Here is a 19,625-nt window from a genome sequence, read left to right as displayed (position 1 = left end):
TCTTCACTAAGAGGAATCTCCCCCTGGGCCAAGCTTTAGTATCTTGCTAGTCGGCCCTACTGGCTCTCAAAATACCTGAACAATCTGATTGGATTCAGGCATTGTTCAGGTGTTTTGAAAGCCAGCGGGCCCGACTAGCAAGATTATTATTAATACAGGATTTATATAGCGCCAACAGTCTGTGCAGCTCTTTACAATATAAGGAAGACATTACAATATAATTCAAGACAAGATGCTAAGGAGGGCCCTGCCCCTGAGGGCTTACATTCTAAGAGGGAGGGACAAGTGATGCATGAGGAGGTAGCTGTGTGGGGATGAATTGTTTGAGAATGTGATAGTTCAGTGGTTAGGTTGAGGTGGGATAGGCTTCCCTTTTAAAAGATGATTCTTAACCTAAGGCCTGCCTGAGCTGAGTGCTGATAAGACGCGCATACAAGAGTCATAATGGTGCTGCCAGGGTTACATGGAGCGAAGGAATTCACAACTTTTAAGTATATTTCCACTTTTTCCAGCCAAATTGGGATCACCTCTATTTTATATTTGTGGCATGTTTTTCATTCGCATAGCATTAAAAATACATTGTTGCTGGCACAAAGCATGCTCAATTCTGAAAAAAAAGCAGTTCTCTGTACTAGGGATGCACCGATACCAAGTACCGTACTCTGTACAAGTACAGATACTTTTCCAGCTCCAGGACTAGACTAGAGAAACATTCAAAAGTTAGGAGGCGGCTGTCATGTGTAAAGAGCACACTGAGCTCCTGGGATTTGTACATGTGTTTTTAATGTATGATATTTTTATTTTTTTTATAAACATATATTAAGTGATGCACCCATACCATTTTTACAAGTACTGATACTTGCCCAAGTACTCACAGACACAAGTACTGATACATTTTTGTTATTGCCATTTGACAGTTTTTCTAAAACAATACAGACTAATGATTTCAGGACAGTGGTGGAGCGCCAGAGCTAGGTCCCAGCTGCAACCGCTCCAACCCTGGTAGTTCTCATGAAAATGCCAAGTATCGGAACTGGTATCTGAACACCACTACTCTGTACTGATTTTCCCTCTGGAATGCAATGGGGGTGGGGAGATAAATGTTGACTATAATGAACCTTATCTGTGCTGGCAGATCTCATTATCAGTTGTAAACCAAATTTGAACACGGTCTGTCCTAACAAATGGTAGAAGTTGTGGAAACTTTGTATGTTAATGAGGGGGAGCTCAGTCTTTCTATGGGGGCAGTCACTCTGGAAATCATCCACGAATGGTCTTTCGTATAATCGATCAGTTGATGGGACACCAACGATTTGAATTGCTGTACTCCTGGCCGAATTCCCTCAATCTTTTTTTCGAAACGAACGAAAATTGATGGTGGCGTTTTCGTATGAAAAAAATCACAGCAAGAACACTGCACATGCACAAACGAAAATCCGTTCTGTCGATTTGACGAAATTCGGTAAGTTAGTATTGCTAACGAAGGATAATAGGACATTTGTCTGTGCATGATGGAGCAGTGGTGCAGAAAGGGAACGAGGGTTCCGCGACAGCACGTAGATAATGGAACGAGGGTTCCGCGACGGCACGTAGATAATGGAACGAGGGTTCCGCGACGGCACGTAGATAATGGAACGAGGGTTCCGCGACGGCACGTAGGAAATGGAACGAGGGTTCCGCGACGGCACGTAGATAATGGAACGAGGGTTCCGCGACGGCACAAAGGAAATGGAACCAGGGTTCTGCGACGGCACAAAGGAAATGGAACAATAATTGCTGAGTGTATGGCCAGATTTACTGAAATTGAGAGAGAAGCTGGCAAAGGCCTGCTACCCAGACAAATCTAAAGCTGAGATTTTTTTCCGGAAGAGCCATACCGTGGGGCTTTCTCAATTGCAACTGCAAAAGTGAAAATACACTAAGCTGGATGTAAACTGAGTCATTTTTGTCTGGTTCCTGCAATTTGCTCAGTGTGTGGCCCTGTCAACAGCCTTCCACCTGACGACAACTTCCAATCAGAAAATCAAAAGAGCATGGTGTAAAATTCTCGCCTGGACAGTGCAGCAAATCAAATGCAATTACTGTCTGGGCATTCTGACAGCAGCACACCCACCACTGTCTGAATACAATTGGCCAGCAGGTAGATTCATCCATCCATGTTTTTTAGCATGGATGGAGTAATCAGTTTGATTTTTGCCTGTAGGCTGATAGGAAAACAAGTGTAACAGTATGGCCAGCTTTTACACCCTTCCAGCAGCTCAGAGTGAGAGGGTTGGTTGTCATTTCTGAGCACTGGCAGGATGCCACTCTAGCTTGACAGACAGCTATAGGTAAAGTATTGTAGCAATGTAAAAGTGGAGGTTCAGATTCTTACAAATACCCCTCCTCACTGGTTCCTAAATCCTTCCCTCCGTTACAAAAACTTATATCATTAAATGGAACCATTTATTCCAAATCCATATACAGCTGTTCCACACTTATTGTCAGCTGTATAACCAATGATTTTTGCAGAGCAGGGATTGAGCCAACATAATGAGCAGCAAGCACCGCATTGCCTTCTTAAAAGTGAATATAGTAGCATCCCTGTCAATACACATGAAAAACCAAAGCGGCGCATTACTCATTAGAGGACAGTGTCCAGGACCGTAAAAATCCTGCAATCGCCCTATGGGACTTTTCTGGGAAGGCCCCCAGGCTCAAGTATGGATATTCCATTTTTGGTTTTTGTTTTTGTTTTATGATTTTGCAATGAGTGACAATCTGCTTCCTTTCTTTTTTGTCTTCACTGTGATATTTATAAATTGTTACTGTTCTCCACATCCTATGTGAACAGGATATTCTACTCCTACCATGACTCTTTTTCTATGGCATGTCAGTAGCTCACAGTTTTACATAGATTCAGTTCTGTTGCCGCTGACTTGACGGTCATTTTCTTCCTCTCGTCTTCACTTTTTAAATAATTTTTATTTTCTTGCTCAGTGGGGACACAGCAGAATTGTTACCTAAATATATTTCTTTCCATTCGTGTGATGGGCATATCTTTGAATACACGTCTATGCTTTTCCAGATGCCCTGTCAGAATTGCAGAGATGTGACTATTCTGTAATTGGGGAACCTGGTGATGGTCGTTCAAGTCCTTCAGCAGCCGCCACGGCGATTCAGTCTGAAATGAGATGGCGTGATTACCTTACGCCAGAGGAGAACCGAAGCCACATCCAACAGATCATAGCGAAGTACACTAAAGACCTTCATGCGTCACTTGAGAGGAACTTGAGTTTTCGTTGTAAGTAGCTATTTATATTCAGCTGGGGCAGGAGGAAGAGTGTCCGTGTGTGTGTCCCTGGTACATTCCCAGGGACCTTGTTGACACCTTGTACTATTGAAGTCAGGGAAAAGTGAGTTTATCTATTCCCAAACCCCCTCCACAGGTACCTTTTTGGCACCTTTAACCCCTTCAGGACCCATGATGGGATAATTCAGTCATGGGTCCTTGAGGGGTTAAACAGACCGCCGGGACCCTGTTCATATATGTAGAGCCGGCAGCCGGCTTTACAATATAAGTGATTCTGGCAACTCGGCTGTCCCCAGATCGTTTTTACGGGCCGGTGAACTGCCCAAAATGTTTATAGTCCCTCACGAGCACGCACGTCTTCGCGTAAACACGCTCCGGGTGCGCCTATGTACGAAAACGATGAGTGCGCTACACATGCTGGCTATTGCCGCACACGCCAGAGTGCGAGTAATAATTCTAGGGCCAATATGAGTAATAATTCTATGGCCAATATTTGAGCGTATCTCTAAACTGATGACCTGTAGGGTTTTTTTTTATAAAGCGCCATCTATGAACGTTTTGGGGTACTGAATTTTGTCTCAGTTACACGGACACACACAATTTTTAACCTGGGCATATTGGGTATCTATTTATTTACACGTTGTAACCTCATTTATATTGTAGGAAAAAAAAAGGCTTTTATATAGTGTTTTGGGGCATTGCATTTTTCAAAAAAATCTTTTGGGTTTGATAAAAAGTTGCGAAAATCTAATGTTTGGGGGTTTTAAGTAATTCTCAGGCCTAAAATATGGATTATATCATGTAAGCAAAAAATTAAAAAAAGCCTTGGCCCTTAAGGGGTTAACAGACATGGCCACTTAGGGAGAAGGTCCACTATAACCGTAGCTCTGTCTCTCCATATTCTCCTACAGCTGATAACATGTTATGGACACAGTAAAGTGTTCATGGTGTTTCTTCATATTTCTGGTAGTGGTGTATTAAAAAATGCTTTGATTTTCTTTGTCTTTAATTTGTTGTAGCTCCTGAGGCCGCAATTGACACTTCAGCAGCAGATAATCAGTTTCCTACAACCTTCTACCACTTGGATCCAAAGCAAGACTTTGATGTGTCCACTCCATCATATGCTCACTCAAACCCCACTAGCAGCTCTGTCTGCACCAGAGACATCAGCCAGGTAGGACTTGCTAAAGCACTCTGAAATATACCAGAGCCAACCAATAACTTTGTCTTCCTATCAGTAGAATTAATAGAACGCAATGTTGTTCTTAGGGCTCTTATGACACCAGCAGCCAAGATACGGCAGTACAAGGGAATCTTTTCACCTCTCTACACAACAGTGCTGATTCGCGGTCCTCTCAGAACATGGGTTTGTCTAGAAATGTGCCTCCGTGTTTCATTGAAGCTGCAGGTGAGTCATTTTATATTATTCATTTAAATGTAACAGTCCTACCCAAGACCAGAGAATACAAGGTGCCTGCTGTCAACTGAGCCCAAAAATCTTTTATGTCCCTCTATCATTTTTGCTTCAGTTTGTTAATGGGGTTTCCTTAATGCCATAACTAAGAGGGTCGGTTATAACAAAGAGAGGATACTGCTGTCTGCACTCTGTTGGGCTCCGCAGGGCTACATGCACTTTGGCCTGCATTTTAGTATGGATATAGAGCAGTTCTCTCTGCTTAACACCGCATTGAGAGCTCCATGACCAGAGGTGAGCTGGTCATGTGGCTTTGACAGATCTCGTGCTCTCCTTATGGGCTGCTTCTCCTCTTTTTTGTTTTTTGGGGGGGGTTTTGTTTTTTTAAGCAGCAGTCGTAATGCTTCTTTAAATTGGCTCCTAAGTCTTGCCATACTGTAGAGCAGGGGTAGCAAACCTCCAGCCCTCCAGCTGTGGCTGAACTACAAATCCCATGAGGCATTGCAAGATTCTCACAGGCACGACTCCCGAAGAGAGGCGCATCATGGGATTTGAGTTTCACCACAACTGGAGGGCCGGAGGTTTGCTACCCCTGCTGTAGAGTGTCATTTGAGTCCCAACCGAGTCTGCTGGGGGTTCTTTTATTTTTTTATTTTTAAATGGTCATCACCATGCTAATTTGTTACCTTTTTTTTTTACTGGCAAAGTGGTAATACAGCTATTGGTCTGAGCGAGTTATTAACCCCTTTACGACATCATAACTCATATATACTACAGCACGGGGTGGGCCTTAACAACTAGCTGCCACATATGCGTCAATATATTATCCAAGGTTGTAGCAAATTGGCACCCCCAGAACTGTGACCAAGCTGTCACCAACTGCTCGGGTCAACTTCCGACGATCAGGAGCTGGTAGGACAGGCTCCCGGTTAAGTCATTACTGTGCAGCCATCTCAATAAACTGTAGCCCCTCCCTCAAACTGTAGCCCCTCCTTTTGGTGTCATGACGCAGCGGAAAGGGGTTTCAAAAATTAGGGTTTATCATTGACTGCATCTATCTAACTCTCACAGGTTGTGGTGCACACAATGGTTACAGACATTGCCCTGCTACACTGCATGGCCTAATACAGAAATCTGTGAGTGTTTTCAAATATTAGCCTTAGACTTCACACGTGATACATGTCACATATTTGTACATGGAAAATATAATTAAAACATTATTGCGTTATCTAATGATCGTCCTTTAATTTTTTTGGAAATATATAACCAATATACCTATTTTTCACAGTTTTATGTTTGCGTTTATTGTGTACATTTTTGTATTTTATAGATTCTTCTGGATCTTTTTTGCCACTGCACCCTGAAAACACGCTTAATGAAACGAATGTGAACAGCCAGAATGAAGCCCATTATAGAACTTTGGCTCAGGGCATGGGCAATGTAAATACTGATGTGCAGGATGGCTCCCTGTTTTCTCATGTGCGTTCCTATGCGCAGACCTCCAGTACTGGCCCTGGCAGCCCACATTACACTTCTGCCACACTGACCGGTCAAAGTGTAACAGAGGAACCTGGCTCTTTCCATGAGCTAATGGCAACCAAGACAACAATAAATGACTCTGAGCTTTCCGAGCATCCAATCTCTTGTGTTCTGGATAAAAATAATTCCCGTTCAGTTGGTTTTGAAGAATTGCCCCAAGTACATAAAGAGCCTCAGAGTGAAAAGGATTCAGGAACTGCTGGGCATTTTCCATCAGACTATACACCACAAGAGAGTTCTGTTCTTACCAGCCAAGAGACCACTTCTGGAAGAGATAGAGTGCTGGACTCCTGTGACCAGACACAAGGCTCAGACGGCCTTTCTCTAGGATCTCTCTCTGGATCCTCATTGAACTTCCTGCCTAGTACAATAGGCTCTTCTGCCAGCTCTTTGCCAAGCTGCGCCTATACGTGGGTGAGTAAGGATTTGGTATATTTCAGCAGACTATAACTGCAGGCCTGTAGCATTCTGTCAGCCCCCATCCTGTCCTCCCCTACCCAACAATTTTCATAAATAGCAGAACACCAAGGTAAGAGCTTATCCTTAAAAGAGAGCTATGGGGTAACCGTTTTTCCCCCCATAGTTCCCTTCAGGGTCACGGGAGGACATTTACTAATCTCCCGTGACCCAAAACTCAGTATATAGCGAGCTATTGCCCGCTATATACTGATAGCACCGCAGCCGGGACGGATCCCGACAATACTGTCGTAATCCACCCTGTGTGCTGATTGACAGCGGGCTCTGCTATCTAGAGGGAGAGCCAGCTGTGCCCGCCCCTTTCCCGTCTGTTCTGCCAGTCAGCCCTGGAGGGAGGGACAGTCACCGCTCTCTGCAGGCAGATGATCGGGAAGTCAGCATTTGGCCGCATGTGTTCGCTGACTTCCCAATGAATAGAGCCGACCTCTTGACAGTTTGTGTCACAGATCAACTTGAATTATGGGGATGAGTGTTTTTCACTAACCCCATAATTCTTTAAGAATTTGTTATGGGATCCCGCCGGTGTTGGTCAGATGTGACAAAATCCAAAGGCATTAGACATTCAATCGCAAGCAACGGAGATGAATGGTTCATCAGGCTGCTGGATTGATTGCTTTTGCTTAAATGGCTTTTTATCTGGTCATGTGACTAACACTAGAATCGCAGAGCAATGCCTTTTTTTAAGGATATGCAATAAAGAAATGCTTTATATATAAAAGTATTCAAACAGTTAGGATAGGAAGCCGTTAATAAACTATAGGTCTTGAATAACAGTCGTATTCTGCTTGACGTGCATTTCGACTTTTGCAGCCAAATATGGTGTAACACCTACTATACCCGTGTTCCCATTTTGCATAGAATAACAAAAAAAAAAATGCTGTAGTTTTTTTGTGATTCATGTAGTCCAACTTACACACACAATTATTTTTAAATGAGAACTATGAGGTGAGTGATTTTCACTCACCTCATAGTTAAAGCCGACTTGTGACAATGAAACTGTCACACGTCGCCTCTATAGATCGGGAAGTGAGCGAACACATACTGGCACTCACTCACTTCTCGATCATCTCCCTGCATAGAACAGTGACTGTCACGGCTCCCTGCAGGGATTGCCCCCCTCCACTGTCAGATCTTCCAGCGCTGATTGGAAGAACGGACGGGTACAGCTGGCTTTGCCTCTAGATAGTCCCGGCCGTCCCGGCTGCGGCGGTCTCAGTATACCGTGAGCTGTGGGTGACGGGAGGACGCTAGTTTATGTCCTGCTGTGACCCTTAGGAGAACTATGGGGAAAAGAGCTGACCCCATAGTTCTCCTTTTTAAAGGTTTTATATAAATAGAGCAGAAAACGTATGACATTTTCCATATTTAAATGCTCTCGAGTTCGCTTATGGTATCGACTAACCTGTGTTATGTAAAAGATTGTAATATAATGAGCCAAGAGTAATTTAAAGGTTGGTGGGAGGGGCACCCTGCATACTGGGCCGCAGGTAAAGCTTGGAACACGGGAGGGTCTGTTTTAGGTTCCTAAATCCAATTAGTCCCATCGTACTCCTGACCGGAGAAAAACTCAGTATACAGGGTGGGTGCTGGAGCGACAGCAGATGCCTCTGCAGATAACACGAAACCAACGAAAAGTCACTCGCACTCCAATATGATGTCCAGTCAATCTCTTTATTGACTAAAGTGGTTTAAGATCTCCATGCAATGTTTTGGAACCCAAAGGTCCCTTCATCCGGCAAACAGAAAGCTTTAGGCTCCTTGTGCACAGGAGCAGTTGTCTGCACATGTGCAGAGCCGCTCTGAACAGAAAAAGCAATGCACTTTAATGTGCATTGTTCAGACATTTGCGGCAGCTGCGTGGTACTCAAAATAGCACAAGCGCGATTTTAATTCTGCTCAGCCGTGGCTTTATAATAACTGCAAACGAGCGGAATCCTGTGCGGGTGAAAGAATTTAACGTTTGCATTACCACGCGGTCTTCCACACAGAAAAAAGCGTGGGGAATGCAAATGCTTTATACAGGTGAAACTCGAATAATTATAATATCGTGCAAAAGTAATTGCAGTAAGTGCTGCAAAAGGGGCCCAAACCAAGTACTGAGTACATATGCATGCTTGTAATTTTCAGAGGTCCGATATTGTTCTATGTACAATTCTTGTTTTATTGATTGCATGTAATAATCTACTTTGAGGTTGTGGATTTGGGGTTTTCATGAGCTGTAAGTCATAATCATCACAATTATGACAAATAACGGCTTGAATTATCTTGCTTTGCATGTAATGAGTCTCTCTCATATATTAGTTTCACCTTTTAAGTGGCATTAGTGAAATAAATGAACTTTGCACGATATTCTAATTATTCGAGTTTCACCTGTATGAATGGAGCCTAAAGCTTGTCGTTTTGACCGATGTATGCGCCTTTGATGTTCTACAAAAAAATGTTTTAAATCATCAGTTTTTTGGTTTTATTTTTATAGAATTTTAAAGGAATGATCATTTCTGTCATTTTCATTAGGATTCTGGTTCAGCTCGTGGGATACTCGAAGAACCAGATTTAACACTGCTGAGCCTGAATGACAGCAGCGTTGTGTGCTCCGAGCCCACCATCACCCAAAGCTGTATATCCACTCCACAGGAAGATGAGAACGGCTCCCAGGTACTCTGTTCCTCTGTAATTCAAAAGAAACTAAAAATATGTTATTAGGTTTCACCGTCTATAAAACTGTGAGGATTACATTTTAGTCACATGGTATGCGGTTTTTTTTTGTTTTTTTTTTTACTTTTTAGGCTGTTTTATTTTAACAACATGAATTCTTTCTCATTTGTTGCAAGATGCCGAAAGTCCTAAACCTTTGGGGGGTTTAGACATTGACAAGCAGGCAAGCCCTGAGTATAATCCCTCCTACTACCAGCATGCCTCAGTTTTTTCCTAGAGCCCTAGGAGGATGAGTTTCCAGCATGGTCGTTCTGAGCTTGGCCTTCGGACTGTACCACATTGGGACAACAATTTAATGGCGTTGCGGAGCTAGCCTGGAAGTGACCTTCAGGCATTGGGTTACTTTCCAGACTCTGTTGAGATTAATTTTCATGTGCAGCATTTTCCAGATCCAGAGCCCTGGCATTGCATTTCGGGCCTGTCTATTGGCGGCTGTCATCCCCCCACACCGGCTCCTCCTTCTCCCCGCGTCCCTGTGCCGAGCGTGGATGTGGGGAGCGTGAGGTGGTGTGGTGTGTGGATGTGGGGAGCGTGAGGTGGTGTGGTGTGTGGATGCGGGCGGGGCTGGCAGCGGTGAGCGTGAGGTGGGGAGGAGGTGCAGCGTGTATGGTACCATGAACAGGGCCAACTAATCGGAAGCCGATTAATCGATGATTGAAAAAGTTGACAGCTTTTTCAATTATCGATTTTAGTTGATTAGTTGTTGCAGCCCTACACAATAGAATACACTTCGTACTGTTGGCACGATCCATAGAGGAGGTGAACCGAAACTACAAACCTGGAGTTAGGTTGGATTCTAAACTGGGAGAAACCAAACCTGTCTCTAGAAATAGGATTATAGGAAAAAAGTCAGCGCTCCTGGGATCAGCTAAACACTATTAACCCCAAAGCTGCTATGAGGAAAGGAGAACCTTGTATATTTAAATGATAAACACAGCGCTATTTAAATGATAGCGCTGTGTTTATCATTTAAATATACAAGGTTCTCCTAGAAATAGGATTGTCTGACTTAGAATCCATTCTAGACCAGGAGTAGGCAAACTTTGGTCCTCCAGCTCTGCTGAAGCTCCAAATCTAATTAGACACTGGTGGGAATTCGAGAAACAGATGCAGACTTAACTGTACAAAAGACTTTGATGGAAGAGAGAAGGCACTCAAGACTGAATCAAGCAGAGTAAACAAGATAATGCACTGCACTTCCCATAAGGAAAGCTATGTCTTTGCTAGAAGCCTTGACAGCGGATATCAAGAGTGGTCAGGGCACAGGCTAGAATGATGGACCAAACTCCACCACTTGACACAGGGACAGCTATGGAGATACTGGGTACAATAAAAAATTAGTATGGATGGCATCACCTGGGGCTGGGGAAGTGCATCTGGGGACATAGCAGCAAGGGGAAATGGTTGTCTCTCAGTGTAGTAGAATGTGAGCAAAGTGGAAAAGCTTGTCTGCCATTTCAAATTGAAAGACAGTTCGAGCCATGATACCTTCAGACAATATCACAAGAGCCTCATATCTAAATTGACCTCTGGGACAGCCCCAAAAAGAAAGTGGATACCTTCTTCTCCCTGAATAAGCGGGCTGACCTGTGATTATTAGATACACTGACCCACATCTGGGACTTCAAGGTTACAACGTAACCTTTCTCACCAACCATTATTCTGGGTAAAGTAGTCCGGATGATCCGCTCAGAACAGTGCAGAGCGATCCTTAGGTCCAAGGAGCACATAGTTCTCCATACTTCAGTAGAAGGCGAGAGAGCCACCTATGACCCTCACCTGCACAAGGGACTTTCTTTCACAACTTCAAGTTTTGCAATGGGCTATGGATCCTCATTAGGAGATCTTCAAGAACAAGGGGTTGTCGGAGAAGATATGGTTGGAAACTGGTTACAGGAGCGATATATAGGAAAGTGTGGAGAACCTACTACAGCTGGGTTAGAACAAGTTTAGGCACACCTAACCAGAAAGCTTTGGATTTCCTCCCTTTGCACCATTAAAGTGCAAGTGGCGTCACGGTCTTTGTTCCTAGAGAAGAACTTACTAAACAACTCTTTAGTAAAATGCTTTTTCTGAGCATTACTCAGACTTCCCCTCAACATCTGACTGTACCACCATTGGAACCTTCAACTGTCTTGAAGGGACCTGCAAAGCCACCCTTTGAACCTATAGCAGAGTCCTCTATCAAGGATCTGACTATGAAGCTTTTTTCTTTTAGTGGCCATCAACTCTGCTGGCAGAGTCACTAAACTTTAGCTCTCAAAGAACGATTCCTCACTCTGTCAGGGTCATTTTTACCAGGGCAGGCCTTTCTTCATGCCTAAAATAGGGTATACACGGTCACAATTTCTAACAAATTAAAACGATTTCAATTTGAAGAAGCTTGTTGCAAAATTCTACCAGTGAATATGGTTTACGATTGTTAAGTCTCTGATGGCATTATGAAACGTTCCAATGGGATCTTTCGAGTCTCTGATGGTGTTATGGAACGTTCCGATGGGATTTGTGGTGCAAAATTCTGTATGAAATCTACCCATATATACCCTAGTTTTAAGTAGTCCTCTGTCTTACACCCTAGCCAGATCATTGTTCTCCCATCATCTGGCTCGGGTTCGTTAAAAGGAAATGTATTTTCATTGTCTGTCTGGAAGTGGTTCGGTCTTTGCGTGCATCTCTCAGCCACTGCTTCTTTCAGGAAGACTGATTCCCTTCCGTGTCGTTCCAAATAGGTCCCTGAAGGTTGCCCCGGCTTCTCTTTCCACCATCTCTAGGTGGCTCAGACAGACCAATGTTTGCTTATGGTCTCATGGATCGGTTTCCCCTTTCCTCCCTCCACTAAGTTTGTGAGCACTACTTGGCATTGGGCAACTGTTTCCCAGATTTATAAGCCTGCCACCAGGTAATTTATTCACATGTTTTCGAAGTTCTACCTGGTGAATGTTTCTGCCTCATCCGATGCCTGCCTAAGATGCTTTAGGTGATTCTTTGAGCTGCAGGCAGTTCCCAGTTTATTTATGTTGGGCCTGAGATTGTTTGCTGTGTTGTCCACCCCTCAGCAGGATTGGTTTTGAACGCCTCTAATGTTTAGGACTTCTGTGTCCCTCAATGGATTAAAAATAGGATTTTTTTTTTTTTACTGACCAAATACCTGATCAAAAATTGATTTTCTATTTTATTTTTTGTCCAATTGGGGGACACAGGTCTCACCCTTGAGGCATCTGGTAGTTAGAGGTTATACTTTGGGCTGGCCTACAGTTTGGTTTCTAGTGTCCCGTGCTCCTGTAAGTGACAGTATAACCTGAAGTTTTAAGACTTCCTGTGTCCCTCAATTGACCTTCACAGTGAGTACAGAAACCGTATTTATTTTAAGATATGAATGTTATGCATCCAGATCAATATAAGACTAGTATAGGTTGATGGTTATACAGTATGGAAACTTGTACTGTACTTGTACTGATAGAAAGAAGTGCTTTCTGCAATGTTTAGACACTTTGCCCAATCAGCAGCTTCTTTAACTATTGGCCATACACAGGGGGTCATCTCATTTTTACAGAAGTTAGAGTGATGGATTTTTCATCTATAGTAGATATCAGAACACTCAGAACTTCCAAACTTTTCCTCCAAAGTCAGCAGGAATGAGTTAAACTTCACAGACAAAGGGGCCTGTTTGGTGAAAGGCAGTACTCATCTCACCAGCTATAAAGTGGAAGCTTGTAACTACAATCTACTGTGTTTTAGATGAACTGATTATAAAAGTAATTGATATACTAAAGTACTGAATAAGTATCGATTCTTGTCTGGAACACCTGATTTTGAAGTTGGACTTGGACCTCACATTCCAGGTAGATGCAATGCTTCCTTTTGTATTGTGAGAACAATCCGTTGATGGAAGATTAAACAACATTATGCAGTCATCTCAATAGATTTCATTGTGTGCAAGCAGTTTTTATTCTTATCCCCCATGCTATTTATAAGCCTGCAGAGAGGATCTGGCTGGTGACCTCACTAGCAAAATTCAGTGTTTGCAGGGAAAATGTACACTGGAATTCGGAGTTTAAGCTATAACCTCAGTATTACACTGTATCTGCAAGACAGGTTCTCAATATGATATATATATATATATATATTTTTATTTCAGCATAGCTTTAAGCTACTTCCAGCTGAGGTGGATGCTTCAGATGTTACCTTACCTGACCGGTCTTCACTGGGAGGATCTCTGTCACAGCACTTTGCAGGTAACTGGCTTCCACTGTATCTGTAAACTAATGGAACACCTTTTTAAAGGGGAAAGGTACCTTTTAGCATGATTGTTCTAAATGAATACCCCAGCCCCCAAATTGCAGTTGTGTAAGGTCTTAACCTGTGCCGTTAAGCCTTTACACTGAAAATCGTGCACACTAACGTCCCATGCAGTCCTATGGGAGAGCTGTGAACTCCTATAGGCCATCCATAAGTACGGCTATCCCTTGACAGGCTGTACAGTAAAGATCGCTGGAACTGGGAGGGAAGGCAAGTATTTTACCTATTGGGCTATACTCTGAGGGGTGAGGGGATTCAATAAAAGACTAGAGTTGTTCTTTAAAGTGTATACAACCCATGAAAGGGTGTTTTTGTTTTGTTTTTGTTTTTTTTATAACCTCCTGGTGTGTTAAAGTGACATTAAAGGCAACTTGTTTTTTTCCTTCCCCCCAACGTTAATTAAAGCACTTACCTTAAATGATGCCTCTTAATCCGATCTTCTTTCCTGATGTTTTCATCTGTCCCTCCAGCGCAGCTGCGGGTCTCCGATCCAGCGCTGACTTCTCTGTGCTTGCTGGCACTTCCTGTCCCACGGTGCTGCATGGGGTGCTGCATAGACTTACCTTGTGTCCCTCCTCGCGTCCCAGCCGAAAATGTGAACTGCGAATGCGCGCGCCCCAAAATCCTTTGCGGCCGCCCGAGAATTTTCACATTTTCGGACGGGAGCGGGGAAGACGCAGTTAAGTTTTTAAATCTTAAATCGTTTTTGTTTTTTTAAAAACTTTTTGCATATATCTACTGCTTGCTATTAACGCTGCCTAGTTGAATCTGGACTTGAGAACACTTCCTCTGTTATGCAGATGAGGAGAGGTGGAGGTGTTCTGTTTTCTGAACAAGCGTAGAGTTGCCTTGTCGCACTCCTTACCAGAAAACACAGATCAAATGAGGGGGGGGGGGGGGGTACTGCGGATGGCGCCACCAGATAATATAGGTAAATGGATGTCGCCGGCACACCGAGTATTGTAGTCCAAAGTGCTTTATTTAAAACGTCATGTCATCAGAACAAGCGTTTTCGGGGCCGCGCAGGGTCCCCTTCCATCGGGTTTAGCAGTTGCGTGGCCTCGAAAGAGTTCTGATGACATGATGTTTTAAATAAACAAGCACTTTGGACTACAATACTCTTGGTGTGCTGGTAACATCCATTTAGCTGTTTTCTGAACACACTTGCTGCTATAAGGGTGACCATGCTGCTCCTCCATGGGTGCAGTACGGGTAGTGAATGTTGTCACCCGAGGAAAATATGTACCGTGAGTGCGTTATTTATTACTGACTTGTGGTGCAGTGTGAAGGAAAGGGTTACTCATATCTACGTTCACTTTGAAGGAGTTCCCTACTTTACCTATAGATCTTTTCGGTCTCGTCTGAAAGAAGAACTCTCCACATAACCGTATAAGTACACAAGTTAAAGAGGAACTGATTGTTGCAGGTCCCCTGGGCTCTTGAAATAATGTGCAAAAGACATACAACATATTTACATATTATGGCACACTTGCCTCCCAAAGTGCCCTCCTCCGAAACATAGAGAGGGGAATTTATCAAAAATGAAGCAGACAGAATCTGGAGCAGCTGGGCACGGCAACCAATCAGCTTCTTTTTCATTTTCAAATCTTTATGAAGTAAAATGAAAAGAGAAGCTGATTGGGCACCATGCACAGCTGCTCCAGTTTTTGTCTGGTCTAGTTTTGATAAATTCCCCCCAAGTATAGGCAGAGCCAGATCAACACCAAACCTCAAGAGCCCAAAGCGGCTGCCTTGCCTAAGGCCCCATTTTACCTTCGTCTAGGCCGGTGGTTGTCCACTACTGGACCATTGCCCATTACCAGGCCACAACCTCCATCCAACTGGGAGTTACTTCTGCTGTGACAGCTACTGTATACATTTTAAATACTTATATTTAATTCCCCTACTTTCATTGTATGAAACTTACTTTTGTTCTACCAAATTCCTTTTAGACGAACTAGATTTTAAGTACAGCTCCGCTCTAAACATTGGTTTGATGAAAAGAAATATTAAATGTGTCGCACTTTCTTTCAGAAATAGATTCAGAATTCACCTCTACTCCAGGAAGTCTACAGGAGGTCTTTATGAAAAGGAAGAAACATTTCATTGAAAATTCATCCAAAAGAATTCAGGCAATCAAGACAAAAGATAGAGTGGTGAACAAAACGCAGCTGAAGACTCAACCGAAGGAGAATCCTGTTAGCCAAGTGGAACAGCTGCCCAGTTTTGGTCAGTCTGAATCTGTACTGTTTTTTTTAACTTAAAGTATATCTAGAACCAAAACTTTATATTTTTAGTGGGGGGAGGAATGGGAACTCCTGTCTGTTTCTGTGTCGCTGCTGTGAACATTTTCCTTCACTTCTCCCCTGGAGACACGAAAGGATGTGGGGGCAAAGTCCTGCAAATGGAGGGGAAATTCCATAGAAGACATTTGTCACTGAAACAGTGTCCCCATTGGAAGATGTATCGCCTGTTCTTGTGTTGGTCATCCTGAGTTCTTATTTAAACTTCTGTGCAAATGTTTTCAATAGCTTTATCATTTTGGCTTTTCCATCACTTTTTGTTTTGGTGAGTGTGGTCACCAGGACAAATGGTGAGGATGAATATTCCTAACAAGGATTCCGATAGAACACCGTCAGGTTGTTATTGGTAACACTTCCACACTATATCCCCTCAAAAAAGTATTGACTTAAGATAAACTGTAGTTGGAACCTAGTGAGATGGCAATGTGGGAGCTGCCATTGCTGACTTGTTTTTGAGTGTCCGATCTGGGTCTAGCATCCTTCTTTCACTTTGCTGTCATAGGGTGACAACATTCGCTCACCATACTTTATGGAGGAGCAGCAATGTCACCCTAGGCTTCTGGTTTGTATTATGAATGACTTGTGTCATACCTATTGAGTCACTCAAGCAATGCACTGTATGAGGAGGAAGTGTAGTGTACACGGTGTGCCCACGCCCCGAAATTTTAACGGCTTGGTTCACTTTTGGAGCATAATTGATCAGTATGTAGTGAAGCCTTCTGTGAGGTCTAATTGGCACAAGCCCTATCTATTTTATTGTCCCGTCACTTACCCCCCTTCCTGACCACTGTGGAACGTTTTCTTGTCTTTTATTTTAAAATGACACCCAGCACATGGCCTTCTTGTATCCCATAATTCCGAGTTGGGCTGCAGCACAAAACTGTGACTGACATCACTAAGCACCGGGAGCAGAGATCTTCCTGACTCTGCCAACGTTCAGGTCATCCTGCTTTGTGCCAGACGGCCTGACCACGTACCAGTGGAAATATTTAGATTTTGTTTTTAAGACAACTAATCCATAGGATGGGCCTGGTCCATCGTTCAGCCACTGATTTCACAATTCTTGGAAATTGGTACATTTTGTGTAGGAGGTGTAGGTAAATAAAGAATGGTTCTCTCGCTGTGCTGTCCGTGTACTACCGTGTTTCCCCAAAAATGAGACACTGTCTTATATTTTTCTCCCCCCGAAAAAACACACTAGGTCTTATTTTCCGGGGCTGTCTTATTTCGGGGAGAAGGGGAGTGAAAAAATACTGTCACACAGTGTCACAGTACCTGCATGCTGCAGCTATCCTGGAGCTCTCCTCTCTGATGCCGTCCAGGGAGCCACCTCGTAGCATTGACCTCCAGTCAGAAGTTCCCTCACCGCACCTGACCTCACTCCGACCCCACTGGCCATGCCACGCTGTACCTGCTGGGAACTGTAGTTTTCAGCGGCAGCTTTCTATGTACCGTAAAAGCCAAGGCAGACAGGTGTGTGTGCGGGCGGGCGCTGAATGTTACTCTCGGGCCCCTGGCTGGCTGCTTGGATGAAGCAATACATGTGCGCCCGCTACCACCAAACTACTGTAGGTCTTATTTTCGGGGTAGGTCTTATATTACAAAAATCTCTGAAGATTGTGCTAGGTCTTACTTTTGGGGTAGGTCTTATTCTTGGAGAAACACTGTAGATGTAATGTAACTCTTTGGCTTAATAGTGTTATTTTAATTACAGACTCAGCACAGGGTGAAGGAAGCCAATTCAAGAAAGTGGTTGAAGTCAGAGTGAGCACTCCAGAGGGCAGGAAACTGTCTGAGATAGAGATGCACCAGCGTACTATACGGTAAGGAGATAACAGTCTGTTATAATAAAATGAGATGTGTACAAAGTTTTTTTTTCTTTTTTTTTTTTTTAAATAAAAATCAAATTGTTAAAAAGGAAAAAAAACTTCAGTGTATAGCTTCCAATCTTTAAAGGGTCAGTCCAGCTTAAGGGGATGGATAAATAGATTGATTATTTATCTGCATCTATCCATCTACATCTAGATAGATATTATGAGCCTGCTGTTGTCTGCAGTTCCACGGCTGACATTCTGATATTTTAATACTTGCGGTGCATCTGACTTGAAGTAGCTTGCAGCCAATTAAGTGTCAGAAACCGTATTGTTCAGGATCTGTTTAGACAGGACAGAGTCCTAAAACCCTGGAGTTTATATCTTTAAATTGCTCTATTAGCTTTAGGTTGTCTTTCCAAATCTCCACGGCTAACATGGCATAATGGGGGACCTATCTTTGAACTTGGTATCTTGTATTTCAGAGTGCATGGTTCTGTATGCCTGACCTCTGTGTCCTTTGAATAATGTACAAGTACCTTTTTTATACCCTTCTTCCACAGACTCCTCCCCTCACCTCTGTGTGACGGCTCCAACAAAGCTGCTTCTCTTTGGCGTTCTGTCTGTTGGCCGCACTCTGATGTCCTTATTCTAAATAGACTATCACTACCAATATATCCAATGATTAGATGCTGCTCGGTCTACATGCAGCTTATTCTGGAACACATAGTTTTCTTTGTATTTTCATTTGGGATACCACAGGGTTTATATGGTTACCTCAACATGATCCTCTCTTCTCTTGAATGCAGTCCCAACACGTGGACAAGGCAAAAAGCATGTTTGTGTGTTTTTATTGCGTCTGTGCGGACTGCAATGTGTCTCTAAAAAATAGGAGAAATACAACCTGCACTGCAATGCTGCAAAAATGTAGCGCATCACATAGTGCATGTCAATGATTATGTACAGTGATGTAAATGGACCCTCATTTTCCACAAACTTTCATTGTCTAAAACTTACATTTGTAACCCATGACAATCGCTGCCATTAAATAGTCAGATTGTGGCAGGTCCTAATGTGTTCAATCTTCATTTTTATAAGGTGTGCTAATAAAGAAGTGTTTTGGCGTTTCCTCCAGGTTATACAATCGGCTCGATGAAGTTAAAACCAGGAATGAAAAGAAGATAAGACAGGAGGCCTATGCCGTGAACCGCGAGAAGGCAAAAGAGTTCAAAAAGGTACAGAGACGATTTGTTGTCTATAGAAAACAAAAAGTGGTATAACCTATTTCCACTAATGCAGTTGGGAAACATTCATACTAAACACTGCTGCCCTATGGGAAACGTTCCTCCTCCTTCCTTCTCCTCCTCCTTCCTTCTCCTCCTCCTTCCTTCTCCTCCTCCTCCTTCCTTCTCCTCCTCCTCCCTCCTCCTCCTCCTCCTTCCTTCTCCTTCCTTCCTTCTCCTCCTCCTTCCTTCTTCTCCTCCTCCTTCCTTCTTCTCCTCCTCCTTCCTTCTTCTCCTCCTCCTCCTTCCTTCTTCTCCTCCTCCTCCTTCCTTCTTCTCCTCCTCCCTCCTCAATATGGGGCACAGATCTAAATTCTTGCCCAACTTCAGAGCCGCTTTGCTGTGCTACACAGTTTTTGCTTTACCTCTCACATTTGAAAGTCGAAGTTGACTGACCCAGTGAAGGAATTGCATTCTTTGTGGCTGACTCCACAGTTGTTGAACTGGATCTTCAGCCAAAACATTTTAAACTATTGGATGAGGGTTCGAACA

At 43.3% G+C, this 19,625-nt stretch overlaps 1 protein-coding gene across 1 annotated transcript in view; it reads left to right on the top strand.

The window, feature by feature from the left end:
* The window catches only part of CEP295 (centrosomal protein 295), a 57,973-nt gene that overhangs the window by 36,053 nt on the left and 2,295 nt on the right, over positions 1-19,625 (top strand). Inside the window, exons 20-28 of the mRNA XM_018556811.1 lie at positions 3,068-3,283; positions 4,312-4,466; positions 4,562-4,700; positions 6,037-6,659; positions 9,237-9,377; positions 13,576-13,672; positions 15,771-15,965; positions 17,754-17,862; positions 18,986-19,085. Coding sequence (XP_018412313.1) covers positions 3,068-3,283; positions 4,312-4,466; positions 4,562-4,700; positions 6,037-6,659; positions 9,237-9,377; positions 13,576-13,672; positions 15,771-15,965; positions 17,754-17,862; positions 18,986-19,085 — 1,775 coding nt within the window. The remainder of the gene's footprint in view (positions 1-3,067; positions 3,284-4,311; positions 4,467-4,561; positions 4,701-6,036; positions 6,660-9,236; positions 9,378-13,575; positions 13,673-15,770; positions 15,966-17,753; positions 17,863-18,985; positions 19,086-19,625) is intronic.

This window comes from Nanorana parkeri, unplaced genomic scaffold (assembly GCF_000935625.1).
Source record: "Nanorana parkeri isolate BGI_ZX_2015 unplaced genomic scaffold, ASM93562v1 scaffold254, whole genome shotgun sequence".
Classification (NCBI taxonomy): Eukaryota; Metazoa; Chordata; class Amphibia; order Anura; family Dicroglossidae; genus Nanorana; species Nanorana parkeri.
The sequence above is the reverse complement of the archived record's forward strand: the minus strand, read 5'-3'. Positions and strand labels throughout refer to the sequence as shown.